Below are 24,942 nucleotides of genomic sequence, written 5' to 3' on the forward strand. Positions count from 1 at the left end.
TGTTGTGAACCTAACCTACTTCACTGATTGACTATTTCTTAGCCATTACCAAATGGTTTTGATGACTGCTGTTTTATAATATAGTTTTAAAAAACCTAAACCTATTTCAGCTATATCCATTGATCTGTAACTATAACAAAGTAACAACTCAATGAACAGCAAAAAAAGGATGATTCCTAATCCCAAACATGCTTACTCAGCATCTTCTCCCCTATAAACTGCCATAATCTGGCAAGTAACACAAGTAAACCCATTAACTTCCAAGAGAATACTACTCTTTCTGCCCCCAGTTTCCCTTCCTGTCCCATGTTATGGAACACAGGAAATGAGGAATTGTGCTCTACCCGAAAAGATAGTATGTAAGTGCATTCTTTTTCAGAGATAGTTAGTGGTTATTGTCCTTTGTTCTCAAAGAGGAACAAAATTATATCACTGTGTTAGAATCAAGTTACTGTGTCTGACTGTGGCTAATCAAGCCAATTCTGACTGAGGCAGAACAGAAAATAAGGGAGTAAGAGAAAAGAACCATAAGACAATAATAAACTAGAAGAAAATGGACAGGGAGGAGACAGAATTTCTTATGCAAGGAAGACCGGGTCCAGAATCACTGGATTTAAAAATAGAATGTCACTGAAGTAAAATAATAGAAATCTTGTTTATTATGGCAAGCTTTTTAATATAATGGAATTTGATCTGTATATATCATATATCACTTATAATTTACGTTTGAAGACAAGTTAGTGAATACTATGGAATATGGGCACAGTTTACATCTTATAACATTCTACCAGGCAATAAAATTATATTGTATTTTAGCTGAAACTATTACAATTAATTTAAAACCTCTTTCATGGGCCCCGCTCTTAGATAAGAACTACTCCATTAGATAAGAACAATAATATTGTTATTTCTATAACTTTTATAGACCAGTAATATTCTTATTTCTATAGCTTATACCATAATAACAGAACTCACAGATCCAACTCTTGATATCTTATGACTGAAATATGAACTATGGCTAGCTATTATTTTACTGAGAATTAGCATTTTCATCTTGAGCTGGCTAAAGGGCAACTTCATTTCCCTTAATTTCACTCGATTTTAACTCAGAACTATTTTTATTAAGTCCCAGGAGACTACAGCAAAAGAGTCTATCAAGGTGTCAGAGTGAAGCACACAGTCAAGGATCTGCTAGCAGAAAAACGATCCAGGCAAACAAGTAATCCAAGATTTAATGTAAGTCTCAATTTAACTTTTAAATGCAGTCTTAAGTTGCAGCATGCGTTTGATATGAGATCTTCTATTCTTTTATTTCTTACCTATCTCAATACATACATAATCATAATATTAAAATAGCTAGCCTTTAAATATAACTATTTATATATGTAAGATGTTTTACAAATATCTCATTTCTTCCTCACTATAATTGTGCAGTAGGTATTATTGCCCCTATCTTATAGATGAGGAAACTGAGATTGAAGTTTAAGTGACTTGCCCAACCTTACACAGCGGGTAACTATGGCTGAATTTGAACTCAGATCTTCCTGACTGGAGGCTCAGTGTCCTATCTGCAACAACAGATTTATTGTATCATTTGTTGTATGCCTAATGGTTTATACAACAAATGATACAATAAACATATAGATGTGTCACTGTTAAACTATTGGGATGATATTAATATTCATCAGCTTGGAAAACTTTTAATTCCTATCAATGTAGCACCTATATATGCTTTGCTAGACAAGTTCTAAATAGTTGAGCCACATAGAAGTAGAATGTCTTACCCATTCCCTGACTCCATACCAAGCCTCTATTCAACATAGTATGCTATTTCTATCACCAATATTTAATGGAATAAAGACTTTCTATGAATTCCAGATGAAAACTGGGACAGTGTTTGGAAATAGAAATGTATGCACCAAGAGAAACACAGAAATAAATGTAAAGATGTAAAAGGCACTATGTGGAGATAAATTTTTTAAATGTGAAATTTTAAAGAAAAAACCCAGGCTAATCCTATTTTTATTCCTCTCTGGATTCTACTTTTGATTGTCCAGATTTTCTCTACCATGCAGCATCTTTATTCTAGAAATTCATCCTACCCATAGCCTTTTCACAATATATCACACAAAGATATATTGATCTTTTAGCCTCTCTCTCTCTCTCTCTCTCTCTCTCTCTTTCTTTCTTTCTCTCTCTCTCTCTCTCTCTCTTTTTTTTTCTCTCTCTCTCTCTTTCTCTCTCTTTCTCTCTCTCTCTCCCTCCCTCCCTTCCCTTGGGCTCTTCCCAGAACCTCCATCTTAAGAAAAGAGGTTTTTTTCAGCCATATCTTTATTCACCTCTTTTCTTCAGATTTTCTCATCATGTCCTTCAACTGGTATCTTCTCCTCCCTCTCCCCCACCATCTCTGCCTTGCTTTTTAGTTTCCTTTCATATAGTTATCTATCCTACCACAGAACATAAGTTTAATAAGGTCAAGAACCGTCTTTATGCTTATATTTACATTCTTAGTGCTTGGCACAATACCTGACACATACTAAATGCTTATTAATATGATGACTAAAAGGGGAATAAGAAACACATCTTATCAGAACACTAATATCTTTAAAGATCACAGAAAAAAGTTTTAAAATAGCAGAGGGTCCATAGGTCATTTTATTCAGTTTAAGTGATCTTAGGAATAGGCAAGATAAGGGACCATATTGGGGGAGGAAGGGTGAGAAAAGGGGAAGAAGGAAAGAGAAATCACATTCATGTAATAGAGGTATATAAAATGAACACTATATTCTAGAGGAAATGTTGGGAGAATAAGCATCCCATGAATTTCAATTTCATCTGAATTAAATTCACACAGAGAGATTTTGACATAAAAATATGTTAAGTTCAAAAGGGAACTATAAGGAGAAAGGGATGAAAGGGATAAGCAAGTGTTTAGAAAGAAGAAAGAGAAAGAGCAAGGGAAGGAGAGAGGGAAGGAGGGAGAGGAGGAGAGAAGGGAGAGATATCCATGGAGCAGCTTGGGTATATAACATACAAAAGCAAACAAATATAGTAGTAGTCTTTGATAAACCCAAAGATCACTGTTACTATGGAGAAGAAATTACTCTGATTTAAAAAAAAAAAAAAAACTACTAGGATAATTAGACATCTTTCTGAAAAAAAAGTTAGACAAACTCACTATACACCAATATAAATTTCAAATTTATTCATCTGGATATAAATGGTCATATCATAAACAAATTAGAGGAACAAGAAAGAAATTACCTTGTGGAACTATGGATAAGGGGAGTTCGTGACTAAGTAAATGACAATCACAGAAGATAAAATGAATCATCTTAATTACATATAATTTAAATTTTTTTTTGCAAATATATTTAGCATAGTAAATAAAAAAGGGAAAATAAGTGACTGAAAAAACAAACTTAGTAGCAAATTTCTCTAACAAAAGTTTCATTTCCGAGATATAAGGAACTAAATCAAATTTGTAAGATTGAGTTACTCTACAATATATAAATGGTCAAAGGATATGAAAAGGCAAGGATGAAATTCAAGCAATCAACAGTCATGAAAAAATGCTCTAGACTTCTAGTAATTAGAGAAATGCAAGTTAAAGCAAATTGAAGTAAATTAAAGTTCTAGTTTACACTTATCAAGCTGATAATGGCAAAAGAGAAGAACAAAAAATATTGAAAAGGCCATGGGAAAATAGGTACAGGAGAATGCTATTGGTGGAGCTGTGAATTGGTTCAGCCATTTTGGCATTATGATCATAAATTTGGCAGCTTCTTTATACACTTTGCTCTAGCCATAACTACTAGGCCCAGATTGCAAAGACTTAAAGGGGTTGAGGAGTATGATCAATAGGTACAAAGACAGAAGTTCTTTGTGGTAGCCCAAAATTGTAACTAAGAAGGAGAGTGTTCCTACTGAAGAATGGCTAAACACATTGTATTTTATGTGCATATTATTTTGTCCTAAGACAAACGGTAAGTTTTAGAAGAAACTGTGATGATTTTTATGAACTAATGCAGAGTGAAGTAAACAGAAATAGAATAATTATGCAATGGTAACATTATAGAGAAAAATAATTTTGAAAGACTTGAGAATTGGGTTCTCAAGTTAATGATTATAAAATAATGAAGATAAAATATCTTACCTCCTGAAAGAGAAGTGAGGAACTTAAAATTTAGAAAGAGATATATATTTTTGGACATGATTAATGTGAGAATTTGCTCAACCTAATACTCGTTATTTGTGAGGGATTTGTTTTACTTTTTAATTTTTTAAATTTTAAATTAATTAAAATTTTATATCTTCTTATATCCCTTGTATAGCTTGTTTATACCCCTCCTTACCTGATATGCCTTACCTGAAATACTACACTCTACCAATTCATATCTTCTCCTTTTTAATTATTTTAAAATATGCCTTCATCATGAAATCTTCTCTGAGGAGAAGCAACTTCTCTAAGTGGAAAAGTGTGCTTTATATGTAGTTAGAAAACCTAAATTTGAATCCCTGCTGAGTCATTTACTACCTTTCTAACTCTGAACAAGTTGCTTAATGTCTCTGAGTCTCAGTTTAGGGATATTCAGAAAGAAGGCTTTTGACTAAATGATTTTTATGGGTTCTTCCAGCTTCAACTCTATGATCTTATGATAAATTTTTCTCAGTTATTAACACTTGTTTGTGATCACTACATTAATCATTATCATCATAGCATTAATGGGTAGTAGATAGAGTTTCTCCAGTGTTTTACCTTTGTTACTTTTCATGTCATTTTTGGAAATATTTTTATGTATCCATCACATTTGTATTCCAACTCCTCATTAAATTGCAAATACCTCAAACTAAAAACAATATCATTTTAAAGTATCATTCAAAAGAATTCTTCTCATAATAACTTGTATTATATAGCATATTATCATTAACAAAGTACTTTCCTACCATGTACTATAAAACAGATCTTATAATCATTATTATCTCCATTTTATAGATGGAGAAAGAAAGCTCTGAAAGCCTAAGTTATTCACCCAAAGTCACAGAACTAAGGAATGTGTGAGGTAGAATTAAAATCAAAGTCTCCTAATTTCAAGTCCAGTATTCTATCCATTATATCGGAAAGGCTCTGTCACTACCATGTCACCTAAATACAATGGCATTTATTGTTTGTTAATTTATTCACTGTCATGATGCAAATTGCTGAATACCATCTTGTCTGTCTCACAATTTCTCTTATGATATAAACTATCCAAATAGAAAAAGCCCTGATGATTATAGGATAGCATCTAAATCATTTAGCTCAATGGTGTCAAATTCAAATAGGAATAAGACTACTACATCAAGCATAAGGATTCTATGGGCTACATATTGACATAGAAAACCACATATTAACATTATCTATGTTCTCTTGGGTTTTTATTCATTTTGTTGAATATTTCCTGATTACATTTTAATTGACTTGGGACACATTTGGTAGTGTTACAGCCCAAGATCAAACAGTGTGTTTGACACTTCTGATTTAGCTGATTCGTTATAATTGACTTGTTTAGATCTTGGCTAAATTACTAAGCATTCTTGTGATCTTGTGCTAATTCATAGTGAGAAGATAACTTGATTCTGGATTTAGATATGATATTACATTATTATTAAAAAAGTAATTAGATGTCAATAATACTGAACTCCAGATATGTTTGCTGTATAAATGGAGTCATCTTACAGAAATCTGTTCTGTGATATCAGAATTCAGAATAAAAATATTAGTAGTGAATGTCAAAGCTGGAAATCCTAAATCCAGCATATGCATTCCTAAGTATTTACATATGCCATCCATTATATTCAAGTTTTATTCTGATTACATATGAGACTACTTATATGGCAAAAAGTCTGAGGGATGTGGCCTTAAAACTATATTATCTCAGACTAGTTCCAAAATACTTGATTATCTAGTTAATCAATAAGAGTTCTTGAGGATTTGCCCCATTTGGGGTTTTCTTTGCAAAGATACTAGAGTGATTGTCCATTTCCCTCTCTATAGATAAAGAAACTGAGGCAAAGTTAAATGAAGTTAAGTGACTTGCCCAGGATTACACAACTAGTGTCTGAGGCCAGATTTGAACTCATGAAGATGAGTCTTCCTGACTTCAAGCCTGGAGCTCTATCTACTACTTCACCTAGCTTCCCCCATTTACTATGTACCAGACATTAGCAGCTGATAGCTGGCTTCACCTAACCAATACCAACCCTTTAATTAACTAGTTCAGTTCTAAACTCTTCTCTGGATTCCCTTCCTTCTATGTCCTCCCCTGAAGCATTGCCATACCTCAACTTTGTATTACTCTGCTATCTGTCTCTTTCACTTTATAATATGATGCTGAAAAGATCTAGAAAAAGTCACATAAGCTGACAATCCAGTATAAATGTATGTTATCTAATTTCAATTAGCTCCCCCAATGAAGCAATACAATCCTTTTACTGCTTCCTAACTGGTGCTTTAAGCAATTTCCTATATTGGCTATTCTAAACTTGCTTTTCTCAAGTTTCCCATACCATTATCTTCTCCTAGCCTCACAACTGAAGACTTTGCTTTCAGATTTACTGAGAAAATAGAGATCATGTGCTGTGATATGCCTCTTCTGTTCTTTTCTATATCTACATCCCATTAATTCCACACTATCCTCATTATTATTTTCCTTTTCTCAAATGTCCAATGGAGAGATGGTTCTTTTCCTTGTCAAGACCAGCCCATTTGCATTTTCACATAACCAATCTCTGTCCCACCATCTTCTTCATCAGACTTGCCACGCTCAGAAGCACTCTCAATCTTATCTTCAGTTTCTCCTTATCTATTGCTTTCTCCTTTGGGCAGCTAGATGTAGTGGATAGATACTTCCCTTAGAATTAGAAAGACCTGGGTTGAAATCCTGTTCCCAACATTTACTGGCTGAGTCACCCTGGACAAGTATTTTAACTGCTCCTTGTCTCCATTTCCTCAGGTATAAAATGGGGATGATAACAGCACCCAGGCACCAAGATTGTTAGGAACAACTAATAAAATTATATTTGTAAAGCAGTTAGCATAATGCCTGATACATAGTAGGTGCTTAATTAATGGTTTTTCCTTCCTTCCAATGATTATTAGTCTGTGTTTCAGGATTTACAGTCATTTGTAAAGTGTTTTTCAATTAGTCCACAATATTTATTATTTTCAAAAATATGGTTCCTGCTCTCAATGAATTTACAATCTTACTTGGGGAGAGAGGAGAGAAGACAGAAAATAAATTAGAAAATAGAAGACAGTATGTAATAAAATGGTATATTGTGTAATAATGATAGACAGTAAAGAGGCATGAATCCCAACATCACCATTAATTGGACGTGTAGCATGTACCATAGAAATTCAGAGAAAAGAGAGATTATTGTAGGGTCAAATAAAAATACTACTATACATGTAACCAAAGGAAATCCAAGCATAAGTAAATAAATCAGTGCGGAAAGAACTTCAAAGAACACATTGGCACACAGCAGCTGCATCCACAGAAATATATTCAATGACAAAACACAGCATGACATTTGCCAAAGTATATTTGCATTTGCTGTATAAACTAGGATTTAACTTCAAGATCCTGCCTCGGGTCATCTAAAGTCTCAATTTCAGTGTCATGTTTTTCTTTTGCCTTCTAGTAACTAAATCTAATCAATAGAATATATATCCTAATGTCTAAGAAACTAATAACATGATTGAGTAAGTAGAGGGCTGGACTCTGGCAAAACACATACTATTTTTGTGATCCTGGGCAAGTCATTTAACTTCTTAGTGCCTCCAGCTACCACCCTAAAACTCCATTAGAGAAGTGGCAGAGCAGCACTGGTAGAGGAAGTTTCCCTATCAGGGATTACAGACATTAACTAAATCACAAGTCTGAACCACTGACTCTACCTTACTCCTACTACCTCAGTCCAGTAAGTATAGAATGAGTAAATCACAGAGGTTTGGTCATTATCTTCACTTAGGTAATTTCAATGAAATAACTGAATAACTGCTATGTAGGTAATGTTTATCCCAGTGGAATCTACTCTGATTATGCTTGATCCAAGTCATAATAATATATGTTTGTACATATCTTAAGAAGAATGTCACTCACATTTGTTAAGCATCCCCCTGAGCTAAGAAGCAGTATGGCATAGGAGATTAAGAGAAAAACTTGGAGCTCAAAGACCAGAGTTCAAATCCTGCTGGAGACACATACTCATTTTGTGTTCGCAAGTTATTTAACCTCTCCATGATCTCTAAAATGTTACATTTCAGAGAAAGTACCAACCTGCATTAATAAAAGTTGTTTTATCATGTAGGCGATCCCTATGTACATGGAATCATAGGCCCAGTACCAGATAAGCCACTGTATGGTTACTGCCAAGGTCCATACTGTGAGTTTCCAGTAAGCATTCCACTCTTGCTATCTCCAGCTAGATTTTGCAAACTACAGCTGTCTCTAGTCTATCTCTGAGAGGCTTTCATCTTGTGTATACTGCTGCTGGCTTTTCAAGTGGAATTCCTTTTTTTTTTTTTTTTTACTGTTCGTTATCATTCACTAGAATTTCTCATTGGATTTCTTGATCATTATTTGGTTTCAAGGTTTAATTTGTGCTGTTATTTCTTTTTTCCAGCAGAGATGAGGGAGTTGGGTTATCTTGTAATAATTGTTACACTGGCCAAATTTCCACTGGAAATTCCAGTGGTACATGTCAATGTCTGTTTCTTTCTCTAACTCATTTTACACATGAATTTAGAGGATCAATAACTTCTTTAAATAGTTTGTTGAAGCTATTTTAAATGCATGCTCTATTTATAATCTTATTTTTTATTCTAACTTAGAATTGATTTTGATTTTTACCCAATAAGTTAATGGTATGATTATTACCAGAAATTTCTTGATAAATGACTTCCCTTGGATCCCAGTCTTGTTTTGTTCTAATCAGTCCTGTCCTGAACTTTAAACTGATCAGAATGACTCACAGAATGTTAGTATCTGTGTGGTTTTACGCTAAGGGCACCAAAGGAAACTGGAACATCTTACAAATGTGCCAGTTTAGGGTAAGCAGATCCTAGGGATCTTCAAATTTACCAATCATAAATAAAGATAATGAGGATAACAGAGAGATTAGTGCAATTTCTTTAGTGTTAGGGGATACACTTATAGTCAGCAGTCATTCTAATTGTTTCTGTTCATGTCTTCTGTTTCTCAAGCAAGGCTCTCTTTCCAATCTGAATGAATCACCCCTTTTCTATCTCTCTGCTATTCAGAGAAAATGATCCATATTAAATGGTGTCATTTTGTTTTGATTTTTTCCATTTTTTGGAAATTGTAACCAAAGAAATAGCCATTTAATAGCTAGTCTACTAATGATGAGTCTTAGATATTTACACAGATTAAATTTCAGAAAATAGACACTATATTTTGCTAAGATGTTTCTCAGAGTTTTTCCAACATTGTAGAACCTTCTAGGTCTTGTTGTTGTTTGTCCTCCTTTCTCAAAGAGGACCATGACATCAGGGAGGTAATGTCATGACATACAATATTGGCAGTTTGGATTGTGGCAGCAAAGTAGAGTAAAAAGAGTCCTAGGCTTAGAATTGGGAAACCAGGCAAATTCTGGCTTTGATATTTATGAAGATTAGGTTACAGAGAGATGAAAGGTATTCAACAGTGACATGAGAGATGGATGAAAATCAATATACGTGTATGGGAGTGTGGAAGGCTATGTGTGTGATGTACCATGAACAGATAGCTACATAGAGATATACATACATATATGTGTGTGTGTGTGTGTGTGTGTGTGTGTGTTTGTAGGTATGTATGTACTATGTATAGATATTTATATTTATGTGAGTATATGTACCATCTACATATGTGTGTGCATATGTATATATTTGTATACATATGTATACACATGTGTGCATGAGGCCAAATCATGCATATAAATATATATTTATATGTAAAATGAGATGTGATAATGTAATCAAACCTATTTATATTTATCACGTGTGTGTGCATGTGTGTGCGTGTGCGTGTGTGTGTGTGTGCGTGTGCGTGTGTGTGTGTGTGTGTGTGTAGTAAATAGAGAATTTCTTCGGACACTGAAGTTCAATGATTGCTTGGGGTCACATACTAGTATTTGTCAGAGGCAGAGTGTGAACCAGAGCTTTCTTGACTCCAAGGCCAGACTTGTCCTCTGTCCTCTCTGTCATGATACCTCTAAAGTTTGGCATCTAAACAGAGAACATCATATAGCTGTTCCCATTTAAAAATGTTTTTCTGCTTGTACTTAAGTCATTCTTTAAATTATAATCATAGGGTTTTTTTTCATTTTTCCATTTTTCTCTTAATTTTACATTCAAATCACCTACAAAATAACCTATTTGAAATATTGATCCCATTCAAAATACAGTCAAGATTATGGTATCAGCCAGATTTCCTTGTTTGTTGTAATTTTCTAATTGCTTTGAAAAAATAAATATCATGAATTCAGAGAGATATATTACATTTCACTCACTGAACAGCAGGCAAATGAAGGTTATACATTTATTGTCTAGACATGCTGTTTGATCTTTGTTTAGAATTTACTAAACCTTAACTGTGAAACAGATGTGCTTACCTCCTTACTCTATCCTGCTAATTGCCTTTCATTCCACCAAGGATGTTAGCTAATGGTTTGTTTAATGAGATATCCAACTGCTGCCATTCTACCACAATTTAATTTATATTTACTTCTTAATAACTAAAACATTTACAATGCAATGTTGATGTCTGTGATTTGCATTTTGATTTTTTTAAAATTAGGGAGGGGGAATAGATAACAAGAAAAAGCAAATAATTTCTAATTTTTCTAAAGTCTCTGTAACTTTGGGAAGAACAAAGAAAATTCTTCTACCCTCTCCAAAACAAAGAAAAGTGATTGCATTTAAATACTAAACTTAAACACATAAAAAAAAGAAGAAAAAGGCATTTTCATTCAGAGGACATGAAAGAATATTCTCTATGAAACCATGAATTTCTATTTCATTCCACTTCTTTTTTAAAAAATTATATAATAAATCTATACTTCACTTTTTTCTATGAAATCTGACATATTGCTTATAAATCTGTGTGTTCAACCACTTTTATTTATTTCAGATGAATGTGAGGTTCATCTAATGCTGGCTTCCTTGACCTTTTCCTCCATGTTTATATACTGCTCCCATGCAATTCAGTTATAAGAAAGAGCAAGCTCTGCTTCATTCCTTCTTTCTTTCTTTTTTTTACTCTCTTTCCCCTCATCAAATCCTCACAACAGAAACAATCCATCTCAAGACTTCTGTTTTAATTACATGATTTTCTTAATATCCTTTGAAGGTGCTAAACTCTTATAAGAATGTTAGCTTGTCATCCTACAGTTCCTTCTAAGGGATCAAATAAATTTACCTTTCTAGGTTTCTCTTGATACTTATGTTTGTGTTTCAAAGTTCCTACTCTACTCTGGTAATTTTTTTTAAATTGGAAATACTTGAAAGTCTTCCATTAAATTGAAGATCCTTTTTTTTTTTCCTGTAAGATTATACTCAGTTTTTTAGGGTAAGTTGTTTGGTTTTGGTTCTAAGCCTCTATCTATGGTTTTTAAAATATTTATATCAAAATCTCCTTTAACTTTCATTCAAAGTGTCTATATTTTATGTGATCTTGACTATGGTCCCTTGGTTTTTTTAGGACACTTGCAGTAATTTTTTTGAAATGAGATCTGTGGGTTTTAGTTATAAAATGTCTGAGGACTTTTCCTTTTGGGATCCCTTTCAAGAAATATTTGGTGGATTCTTTTTTCTTTACTTTGTCCCCTGGTTCTAAGAGATTTAAGTGGTTTTCCTTTACAATTTCTTATAATTTTCAGGCTTTTAAAAACAAAATCTTGATTGAGGAAATCCAATGATGTTTAAATTACTTGTTTTCCATGTAAGTTATAATATCAAATATATATATTTTCCAATATCATGATTTTGTTCTAATATTTTCTTGTCTTATGGAGTTATTGATCCCTTTGTCTAATTTTCAAACAGACTGATATTTGGATAAAGTTTAGCATTTTCTCTTCTAAGGTCTTGATCCTCCTTCTAATTCTTTCCTCTGGAACTTTTTATTTCATTTTTATCTGTTGCTTCATTTCTTCTTGGTATTCATAGAATTCTTGTGGGAAATATCTTTTTTTTCCTTTGAGTCCAAGTAACTTTTTCCCTATCCCCTTTTTAAGATTCCTCAGATTTGCAATAATTTTTATATTGGTTAGTGTTTTCTACAATTTAATTATTTTTCCAGCTTTATTTTCTAAATTGGATCTTTGTATCAGAACTTCTGCATATTTGAGTAAGGTGGTTGACTCAGTTTGATCTTGTTCTAGATTTCCTGAATTCTTGTGCTGATCTCAACCTCCTGAAGTTAGGCCCCACCAGATTTTAAGAATCTAGTATTTCAAGATGAAATATTAGGGCCTTTAGATCTCCTGGACTTGGGCTCTCTAGGTTTGAACACTCCTATGCAGAGCATAATCATAACCATTTCCTAAGTTTTCAAGGACCCTACCCTGGATTTTCTGACTTTCCTAGGAATTTCTCAGAGGAAATCTCCACTCTTACTTCCTCTAAACACCAAGCCTTATAGGCTAGACAAGTCTCTGACCAGTATGTGTTCTCCTTCAGAAGTTACCCTGCATTGGCACATCCTTTGTTAGGTGCCCTCTTTTCTAGTTCCCACAAGTTTTTAACTGATCTCTTGTATAGATGGAAGAAGATACTTAGAGTTTTTCATTGGCTTTCTTGATCATTATTGAGTCTGGTGTGAAGTTCAGGACTTTATTGAAGAGATATATAGCAACTAGAAGGTTACCTCCTATTCAATCATTTTAGCTGGAAGTCTTACTTTACAAATTGATATTGAACATTAGTGAGTATTCTTTGGATCAGTCTTTAAAACAGATGTGAACACATCAGTATGTTAACCTATAGTCACATCTCTCCATCCTTTTTTCATAATAATAGCTTGAGAGACTGTCAAATTTTTGCTAAAATCTAGATAAACTATGTCTTATATCATTCTCCTAAACTAACAGTCAACTATCAAGAAAGGAAGTAGGGCTAGAGACGTTGTTCTTGATGAAACCATGCTAACTGTAAGCACTGCTTCCTTTTCTATATGTTCATTTGCCAGACCTTTAAAATAATATATCTTGGAATTCTGAAAAAAAATATGAAGTCAAATTAACTGGACTATATTTTGAAGACACGATTCTCTCTATGTTTTGGAACATCAGTAAATGTACCCTTTTCCAATCCTATACTGCCTCTCCATTCTTCTGCAGGTTTTCAGAGATCAGTAATCATGGTTTGTCAGGCACATAAAACAATCTTTTGACACCCTGGAATATGATTTATTTTTATCTGATGATTTGAACTTATCAAGGACAGATAGATATTCTCATATTATGTCTCTACTCATTTAAGGTATCGACTCTCTACTAGCCATTTTTCTTTTATATTTCCTAGTCCAAATATTCTCCTTAGCAGAAGAGACAAGACCTGAATAAAAGCTAAATTCCTCTATCCTTTCTGCATTATCTCTTATCATCATACCATCCATACCATACATTGGCCCTATCCATTTTTTTACCTTCTTCTTTTCCTCAATTTAGATTTGAAAAACAATGACCCTAGCTTTCCTTGACAGCCTCAGGCAATGAACTTTACCACTTCAGATAATATTCTTACAGGACTGTGTGATGCTCTTGCATTTCTCTTTTATTACTTAATATTATCCCTTGTAATATTTGCATTTTCTTAAAATTTATGTTGATTAATAAGTCCTTATGTGTCCATATTAACTCCCCCTTTATCTCCTTAACAATTATTGTATGTCTTCAGGATTTCACTCTTTAGATTCCAATCCCTCTTGTTTTCTCCTATAAAATTTTGGGGCATGGAACTGAATCATTCTCTAAATCCTTTAAGATACATTCTCCCATAAAGCAGGGGTCCTCAAACTTTTTAAATAGGGGACCAATTCACTGTCCCTCAGACTGTTGGAGGGCCGGACTATTGTAAAAACAAAAACTTTGTTTTGTGGACCTTTAAATAAAGAAACTTCATAGCCCTGGATGAGGGGATAATCGTCCTCAGCTGCCGCATCTGGCCCGCCGGCCATAGTTTGAGGACCCCTGAAGTATTTGGCAAACTATTCAAAAGTTGCTTCTTTTTTTTTTTTTTCACAAATTCTAACATGAAATGTTTACTTCCACCCACAAGATTCCCATTATTTTCACATAGAATTTATTTCCTCCCTCACAGCAGAACCAAATTTAGAGTAGATGTTCTTTTCATTGATTCTTCTAACTTTAAGGACGAAATTTTCATTTAGGCTAATTAAATTATCATCTGCTCTGCTTTTTGCAAGAAAGAACTCCAGCAAGTGTCTGAAAAATTAAAGTTCCCATCATTACTATATCATATTCTCTATGCTAGGCCCATAACTTCACTCCCCACTTTTTCATCTAATTCCTTTTTTATCCAGCTGATTTACACTGATGAAAATATCAATCCTATTTCTTACTCCTTTGATCTTGACCAAAATAGTCTATCCTTCGCTCCTCTGGTTTCTGACTTGTCTACAACTATATCTTTTTTATGATCCCATCTGGGGTTTTGTTGACAAAGATACAAGAATGTTTACCTTCTCTAGTTTTATGAAGGTATAGCCTTCCAATGTCTTGTTATAATTTTATTACAAAAATTGTACCTTAGTGATACAATCACATTTGCCTACTTTCATTAACCTTTCTAATTCACTTTGTTGCCTCCCTAAGTTTTGTATATTTATGTATTGACAGTTTACACCAAAAGTTTTATTGCAAGCTCCTTCCCTTAATTTCTTTGTATCATCAGAATGAATTTGATATTTGAAGACCCTGAGATTAATGACATTCATCAAAATCATCAAGTATTATCAAACATTTAATATGTGCAAGATTTGTGCTAAATGCTAGGACAGTCCCTGTCCTCAAGGAATTGATTATCTAATTGCTAAAACATTTATGTAGTAATATAAATGCCAAATGAGAGATGCTGACAAAGAGTTTTACATAGGATAAAAAGGAAAGATGAATATGTACTGTGACAAAAGTAGGACTTGGATGAACCGAAAGGATAATATTTATGAAGGAGGGGAATATGGAAAAGGGTATAAGAACTGTCTTTTAAATCTTTGAACAGTTATCATAGGAAAGAAGTATTGGACATGTCTTAACTTCAGAAGGAAGAATTTGGATTGAGATTGAATTAATTATTTTGCTCCAGACTCTATGCTTGCCTTTAAGGATTTTACAAAGAAGTGGTAGTCAGAGAGAGGTATTTTGATTTGGAAAGTGACCAAAATAATGATGGGAGACATAGCAGCATTAGAATACCCTCTCTTGTAGTAATGGCAACACTAATTATAGTTTCAGAAATAGAAAGTACTTAAAGAGGGGAGCAGCAGAAGTATATAGGTGTCAAGGCTTATGGTGCCAGGGTGGCAAGGCTTCTGGCATGGTAAAGTAGAAAATTAAAATATTAATAGGTCCAATATGAAACAGTGAATCAGGCAGTCACCTGCAGAGAAGCAAGACCCAAAGATAGGCGTTCCAAAGCTGAAGTGTTGCTTTGGGTACATGATTTCTGGTTTTGCCTGCAAGGTTGCTGGCTAAATGATGACTGGGGAATAAAGTATGGATTGAGTCCACCTGAAATAATGGACCAAGTGAGGCATTTAGCAATCACTCAGTGTAATAAGCTTTGAAGGAGGCTGAGAAGGGAGTCCTGAAGATGAGAAGATTAAGGCAAGATGGGTAGAGGCATGGGAGGTGGGGGAAGAGATGAGCTTGAAAAGAGGAAAATCTTCATAACAATATAGTGTCCAGAAATAGAAGGAGATGCCTTTAAAGTTCCAACTTCCCTATCACTGGAGTTCTTCAAATGGAGACTTAATGACCATTTGTTCCCTCAGCTAAAACTGAACTCCCCATCCTCAAATTTTCTAATAGCAGTTTTCCTGGATGTGACAAATTCATAGGATGTCTTGAGTGAAATGACTGAAAGACTTGTCCTTGACTATATGCCATTTTACATTTTAAATAATGACTTGGGTAAAAAAAGGATGGCATGCACATTAAAATTTCAGATGACCAAGGAATAAATTCAAATGCAGAAGTGCCTTATGAGAAGAGTTTGTTATTTCATGGTTTTCTTTATTAATCAACAAATCAAATAGCAATTATCTCAAAACTGAAGGTGTTTTCCCCTGACTACTGACTGTAATGCACCAGAATTCTGTACTTGAAACAAAGATTCTTACAAGGTGCTAACTCAGTGGAATTGATAAGACAATGGTTATCTAGTTTAGCATGGTGATTAATAGTTCTCTAGTTCAGTATGATTGAATTAATCTTACAACATAGTGGTTCCTTAATGATTGGCTTATACTCAGTATGATGAATAGATTTAACTGTAATAGAGCATATAAACTGGGACAAACTCAATCAGAATAGACTCAGAGAAGACAGAGGACTGGAGGCTGGAGCTCTAGATCTTGAAGCCAAGGAGAGACATTCACTCCATCTCACACCATTGTGGTGGCTCTCCTCCTTCGCTTCTCCACTGAAACCAAGAATCCGGAGGACTAGGACAGACTCAGGGAAGAGAGAAGATTGGAAGCTGGAGCACAAGTTCTCAGACTGAGACAGACTTCAAGACAGAGAATGTTGTGGTGGTCCTCCTGCTTCCCCCACAGAAACCAAGACACTTTCTGGAGGACCTCCAGAAAGCTAGCTGAGCCCCAGGCAAAGAGACAAGACTTTGAAGAAGATAATAAAAAATTTGGACTTTATCCCTGGCTATTCTTATGGTAATTATTCTGCTGAAATGAAGGCTGATCCAAAGACCTCCAGAAAACTAACCAGAACATTACAACTGACCACTATGAACATTAGTGAAATAGAATTAGCCACTAAAACTAATGTCTATCTTTTGGGAAGAAATTATATGTTTATTCTGGGAAGTCATAGATTAAAAGAAAAATTATCAACATTTTATATTGATCAATCTGAGACTCCTTTGTTTTTACAAATAAATGTGGCAACAGCTGACAAGAAAATGAGAACTGAGAGAATAGAATTCAGATTGAATTTGGCCACTGAATTATCATGCTACTTGTTTATTTACCGATGTTTCCTATATAAACAAGGAATGAGTAAATACCCCAGGTAGATGATATCAGCATTAATATGTCTCCTTTTCTCACTATACTGGGTGATACATACTATATATAAATGTGAATGAGCAAATACATGCTTGTACTTGTAGTCACATACTCTGGTGTTCTGGCTTCCCTTTGAAAGATTTTTTTCATATGCTGAGATTGCTTGAGACTCAGAAATATACAAATCAAATATCTGCATCTATTAGGGCTATTGCTCCCCCAAAACTGATACTTTTCCCTAAGAGACATCAGAATCCAAAGATGCATACAATTTCAGAGTTCAAAACACCATTACAATGTCCTTGTTCACAATTTGGCAGAAAGTTAAGTTTAGACCAATATCTTAGACCCTTTGTTAAGAAACATTTAAAATGAATATATGACCTAGCCATAAAGGGAGGTATCATAAGTAAATGAAAAGACTATGTAACATATTGCCTATCAAATATATAGGTAATTTATGAATAAACAAGATATAGAAAACATATGGAATATAAAATGGATAATTTCAATAAGATTAAAATTTAAAGAGTTGCACAAATAAAATAAATATAACAAAGAGAAAGAAAGCAAAAAATTGGGAGGAAATGTTATAAACAATTTTTCAATAAAAGATCCATATCTCACATACATAGAGAACTGAGTGAAATTTATAAGAATATGAGTCATTCCCCAATTGATAAATGATCAAAGGATATAAATAGGCATTTTTCAAAAGAAGAAATCAAAGCTACATGTGGTCCAAAAATACTCTAAATCATTATTGATTAGAGAAATATAAATCAAAAACAACTATGAAATACCATCTTACCCCTTTCAGATTGGCTAAAATGAGAAAAGGGAGAATGACAAATGATGGAAGGGATGTAGAAAAATTAGAACACTGCTACACTGTTAGTGGAATTGTAAACTGGTTCAATCATTTTGGATTTATGCCCAAAGTGATATAAAACTTTGATCCAGCAATACCACTATTAGGTATGTTTCCTAAGATTATCAGAAGAAAAAATAAAAGAACTTATGCATTCTAAAATATTTATGGCATCTTTCTTTATGGTGGCAAAGAAAATTGAGGGTATGGCCATCACTTGGAGAATGGCTATACAATTGTAGTATATAACTGTGATGGAATACTACTCTTCTCTAAGAAATGACAGGTTGATTTTCAAAAAACATGGAAAGACCTACATGAAATAATGCAGAATGAAATCAACAGAACAATGAGAACATTGTATTCAGTAACAGCAGTATTATTCAAAGACTATACGTGACTAAGCTGGTCAGAGGAATATGAATATTTTATTTTTTTTTACTTAATTTTGTTTTTATTACTTTTATTATGTCAACAAACAACAACTAAAATAGGCATTTCCATATACATTAGACACAAAAGCAGGATTGTGCATGAAACTGTAAATATCTATTAAACATAACTTACTTATAAAATATATATATATAAAAATTAATTAAAGGGACACCTAAGTGGTGCAGGATAGAATGCCTGGCTTGGAGTCAGGAAGACTCCTCTTCCCAAGTTCAAATCTTGCCTCAGACATTTACTAGCCATGTGTCCCTGGCCAAGTCACTTGTCTCAGTTTTCTCATATGTGAAATAAACTGGAGAAGGAACTGGCAATATCTTTGCCAAGAAAACCCCAAATGGGATCACAAAGAGTCCAACATGACCAAAACAACTGAACACCAAAAATAAATTTAACATTTAACTTTTCTAACCTGTTGAACTTGCTTAAAATTCTTTCTGGACTTCCTTCTATCCTGTTCTGTACAATTTTTAAACACTGGATTTATGATCCCACTTTTCTTTTCATTTATTTCCTTATCAATCCCTATTCCTACCCTCTATCCCACATGGAAAACAAAAACAAAACTTCTAGTAAATATGCAGTTACAAATCTCTGCATTGATACCTTCCATTTCTACTTTGTTTATTTTTTTATTTTATTTTTTTAAATTTTATTTTATTTAATAATAACTTTGTATTGACAGAATCCATGCCAGGATAATTTTTACACGACATTATCCCTTGCAATCACTTATGTTTCGTTTTTTCCCCTCCCTCCCTCCCCCCCCCAAGATGGCAAGCAGTCCTATATATGTTAAATATGTTGCAGTATATCCTAGATACAATACATATTTGCAGAACCGAACAGTTCTCCCGCTGCACAGGGAGAATTGGATTCAGAAGGTAAAAATAACTCGGGAAGAAAATCAAAAATGCAAATAGTTCACATTCATTTCCCAGTATTCCTTCTTTGGGTGTAGCTGTTTCTGTCCATCATTTCTCCAATGAAACTCAGTTAAGTCTCTTTGTCAGAGAAGTCCAGTTCCATCAGAATACATCCTCATACAATATTGTCGAAGTGTATAATGATCTCCTGGTTCTGCTCATCTCACTTAGCATCAGTCCATGTAGGTCTCTCCAAGCCTCTCTGTATTCATCCTGCTGGTCATTCCTTACAGAGCAATAATATTCCATAACATAGGAATATGAATATTTTAGTCAGCTATAAAGGACTTGTGAAGAAAAATGCCACCCACTTCTGGAGAAAGACTTACTAATATACGAAAGTATGTATTATATAATTATATATATATATATATATACATATCAATCAAATGTTGGCGTTGTCTACTATAAGGGTGAGTTGGAGGTAGGAGACAACTCATAACTCAAAATGTAATAAAATAAATAAGTCAAATAACTATTGATAAGTGTGTTCTAGTTCTTTTAGAATGTGTGTGTGTGTGTGTGTGTGTGTGTGTGTGTGTGTGTGTATGTGCGATCTTCTATGATTCCATAAATTACAAATCTATAAACATCCCCTACAGGCTCCCAAACTGCTGATTTCACACTAGCCACACTTTCAATTTCACTTTAAGCTTGCTCAAACAGATCTATTTTCTCTTCTTCTTCTCTCACTTTCCATCCCTCTTCCCTCCCCCTGATCCTCCTTCACTTCTTTCTTTTTCTCTTCTCTCCCCACTTCTCTCACACATATATTATAAGTTTCAACTCCAAACAAATATATCTGCGATCTCATCAATTTGGACATCACCACAAAGATACAGATAATAATTCATATATGACTCTTATTCTATTATTATTACTATCATTACTGAGGTTGGGTTTGAACTCAGGTCTTCCTGATTCTAGGCCCAATACTTTTACTCACTGAGTCACCACTCCCTCTGGAAAATCACAAGAGAGAATTCAACAAGTCAATCAGTTAATGATAACTTATTAATTTTTTACTATATTATAGGTATTGTCCTAAGAACTGGTGCAAATAAAGGGAAAAAACAGTCTCTGCCCTCGGGAGATAATAGAAAAAACACTGAATTTTATTGACATTTAGAATGAAAAGGTCCCTTAGATGCCATTTAATCCAATCCCCTCATTTTGAAGACATGGAAAAAATGTTAAGTCATGTGTTCAAGGTCACATTTAGTGAGTAACCCAAACAGAGTTCAAAACCAGTTCTTCTGACTTCAAAGCCAGTTACCACTTTATCAAATTGCATCACCATGGAGCTACTAGAGTTTATTGAGGGTGTATATATGCATGAGGAAGTGCTATGGTCAGACCTGTATTTAACAAAACATTTTAGTAGAGAGGATGGATTGGGATGAGTAGAAGCAGGAAGACCAATTTAAAAACCAACTATAATAGTGTAGACAAAAGTTTAAAAAAACCTTCAACTACAGTGATGGCTATGTGAGTGAAGCTGAGGGGACATATATGAAAGACCTTGTGCAAGTAAAAATGAAAAGATTTGGCAATGGATTACCAAATCTAGAGTGAGAGTGAGGAGTTAAGAATGATAGTGAGATTGTGTATCTAAGTAGCTAGAAGGACAGTGGCATCCTTAATAGTAATAGAGAATTTCCAAGGGATTTGGGGAAAAGAAAATGAGTTCCATTTTGGACATGTTGAGCTTAGAATGTCTATCAGATATCCAGTACAAGACATTCAACAGGCGATTGGTGATTCTGGATTGTAATTCAGGAGAGAGACTAGAGCCGAATATATCTGGGAATCATCTACAGAGATATAATGATTGACTCCATGGGAGTTGATGAGATAACCAAATGAGATACTATAGAAATAAAAAAGATAGTCCAGGAGAGAACCTTGGAAGACACCCTTAAATGAAGATAGACCAAAAGAGATTGAGAAAAAACAGTCAAACAAGTAGGAGAGAACTTAAGAGAACAATGTCATGAAAACCTAGAGAAGGCTAAAAATCAACAAGGAAAAGGTAATCAATAGTGGCAAATGTTACAGAGAGATCAAGAAGGATAAGAAATGCCAATTGTGAGAGACTAATAAGACTCTTCTCTGAACCATTTAAGTATCTGGCCAAATGATAGCTTTCAATCATTACTCATCTGATGGCTAGGAAGAAAAAGCAGGTGATCAGACTGAGAGCTGGTTGTAGTTCATTAGACATCGGTGAAAGGCTGGAATTAGTGAGAAGAACAGAGAATAAATTGGAGTGAATGGCCAATAAATTGATTTGAAGATAAGTCCCATTTATAACTCTTTCACAGTTTCACAGATCTGTCCCTTTAAAGGGAAACTGTTCCCTGTTTACCTGTTCATCATCATTCTAATTCAGTCAAGGAGGCATGTGAAAAGGTGAGGAGAAAAAAAGAAGTTATTTGTCCAAAATAAATAAAGCAGCCAACATTTGGACATGTATCTATTTACTTTTGGCTCTATGTTATTTTAAAGTTATTATTAAGAAGTACATAACCACTTTTCATGAGTTACATAAATAGGCGAAGTAGAATTAAGAAAGGGTAATTTAACCTTAAAAGGAGCAAGAGATATTTTCTTGATCTTAAGCTGAGGTGGAAGGTCAGGGCCAATGAGAAAGAAATATGTTTGCTAAAAACAATATTTTTCCAGTGCATGCATATGCAAATATGTGTTTAGATTTCCTTAGAATTCTTCCTTTTATAAATGGAGATTCTGATAAGGAAAATGAGTCAAAAATCCCTACATTGTAAAAGGGGGGAATACTGGTTTTGCCTGATGATATATAGGCTTGGTACTCTCTTTGAAAGAAGGGATTAAGACTTTAGAAGAAGTTGAGGCTTGTTGTCACAACTGATAATGTAGATAGTTAACCCTTCACATGTGTACACACACACACACACACACACACCCCACCACCACCACCACCACCACCACCACCACTACCACCACCACCACCATCACCACCACCATCACATGAACACCAATACCAATGTCTTATTGACTTCAATCCCCTTCAAGACATATCCCTGCACCATAGGATGCTGCTGTACAACAATAATGTGGTCTACTATGTAATAAGACTGTGTTAATACCCTTCTTGTATACAATCTCACAGTGTGAGGATGATTGTTATGAAAATTTAACATAAATATGAGAGTTGATTTTTAAGTCAGTAAATTATTTATTGCCTTTTTTACTGTTTTGGTATCTTCCCTTCTGGTGACTTCTGAATTGTTCATTCAATTCCTCAAAAAAGTGTCACCTCCAACAGATGTCTCTTCTATCTACATTAGGTCTAATCTAATTTTTTCCTGTCTTTATTCTCCTTACATCCTTAGGAAACACATTTGTTACTAGAACCATAGAATATAAGTACAGTGACTATATTACCTTTGGTGATGAAAAACCTTTGGCACAAAAATCTTTGCAGATCTCTTCTATTTCCTTCTGTTATCTTTCTGCTTTATTTCTTAGCTCAGACATTTCATGGAAGGACACTGAAATTCTAATCTGCATGAGTTTCAAAGTAACAGAAATATATGCCAACATATATCACAGAAGTCTCAGTACCCATTCTTCATAATTCCATAATTCTAGGCAAAGAGACCCCTACCATAGGAATTCCAAAATTATTTGTCATGTTGACCACTTGTCATATAACTATATTGGGGGGAGACTAATATTTATTTTTAAGAGTTGATTTTCTTTTTTGTAAATATTTCATTTTCTCTCAATTTATATGTAAAGACAATTTTCAACATTCTTTTTTTGTTTAATAATTTATCAAAACTAAATGGAAGAGAGAGTCAGGAACGTCATTAGCTTGCTTTTGTTCATCTGATGAATGATTAGCTCTTCTGATCAACAATGATCAGAGAACTCTCATCCTCATTTACCATTGCAAGTCCTTTAGTGACGAGTCCTCCATGGCTTGATGCAACATTGCTCCCCAAAATTTCACACAGTCCCCTTATGTCAGCTCTGGGGACTGATTGGGCGCCACATGTAACCTTTGTTGCCGGAGGTATTTTGCTTGAAGTATAAAGGAAATGAGCTTCAGAGTTAAGAGCAAATTTAATAGTATTCCAAATTTCCATACTTTACAAGATGATGATTCAATATAAAGAAACCCTCTGCATCTGTGTCATATCCACAACCAAAAAAATGCATATTTCAAGTTCCAAAGTAAAAAATCAGAACCCAGAATTCCACTGATCTCACCAATCCAAGGTCTTGATCTGCGAAATAATATTGAAGTCAACATTGGCTTCTTGAGAAGGAGGATGGAGGGAATAAGAAAATTAAAGAAAAAGAAGCCTGAGAGATTAAGAATCTCCATCACATCTTCTAACCCAAACGTGAGCAAAGGGACAATGCTGAATATCTGAAGTTGTGAAATTATGTGCAGGATCTTTTTGTTGAGCATCTTTATTCTATGGGAAGATTTCACCTGGATGCCATCTGGCCTGGAAGCCATTCATGTATGGGGAACCAATCAATCTCTTCTCCACTTTTGTGTCCTTTAATCACTCCCTATGTCCTGCTCCTCTCCTCTAGGCAATGCATGACCAGACTTCCATACAATTATTTTTACTCTACATATACTCTATTCTCTTCTTCTCCTTCTTGCTCTCCTTCTGAAATCATCCTGCTCATCATTTCTTATGGAATATTTCAAAAGGAACTTTAGCCAGAAAACTGAGAGAAAATATCGAAAGAAAACAAAAAAAAAATTTTTAAGGCTAGAAAATAATGAATTTGCAAAGTAAAGCTTTCTTTGTTTTGTTTTAACTTGATCATAACTTTAACTTTTATCTAAAGATTGACTTGTTCTTTTCCTTAACTATAAGCAGGTACTAAACAAAGATATGTAAACTTAAGAGTGTAGTATAAGATTGGGTTAGAGCTGTTCCTAGGTTTTACATGATCCTTAATTCAAAACCTTGTTCATAACAGATAATCATTTAATAATTTACAAATGAATAGGCAAGTGAATACATAAATGAATCATTCCATTTATCTGCTTCCAGAATGCTTATAGCATTCTTGATCCCTTCCAGAATTTGCTTTTAAGTTCTACTAGCATGTACAACTCCTTCCAAGCCAGCCTATAGAGTCCTGGAGTATACTTAATTTCTCTTCTGAAGCTTTCTATTCTTCTGGATAAAGAAGACTCTTCCATTTCTAATTCCCAGAGATCCTTTATTTAAGGCCATCCTGTACTATTACAGGAATATCTTTCAATAGTGTCTTTAAAATCTTTATGCTCCCAAATCCTTGGAATCCTACTGATCTATTTCTGTTTAGGCATTTTCTGTTCAGATATTGGTTGAACTGGTTTTAAATCAAT

The 24,942-nt window shown here is 34.1% G+C and overlaps 1 protein-coding gene across 1 annotated transcript in view; it reads left to right on the plus strand.

Moving 5' to 3' along the window:
• POU2AF2 (POU class 2 homeobox associating factor 2) overlaps positions 1-24,942 on the plus strand; it is a 59,239-nt gene that overhangs the window by 12,558 nt on the left and 21,739 nt on the right. Inside the window, exon 3 of the mRNA XM_051990702.1 lies at positions 1,133-1,236. Coding sequence (XP_051846662.1) covers positions 1,133-1,236 — 104 coding nt within the window. The remainder of the gene's footprint in view (positions 1-1,132; positions 1,237-24,942) is intronic.

This window comes from Antechinus flavipes, chromosome 3 (genome assembly GCF_016432865.1).
Source record: "Antechinus flavipes isolate AdamAnt ecotype Samford, QLD, Australia chromosome 3, AdamAnt_v2, whole genome shotgun sequence".
NCBI lineage: Eukaryota > Metazoa > Chordata > Mammalia > Dasyuromorphia > Dasyuridae > Antechinus > Antechinus flavipes.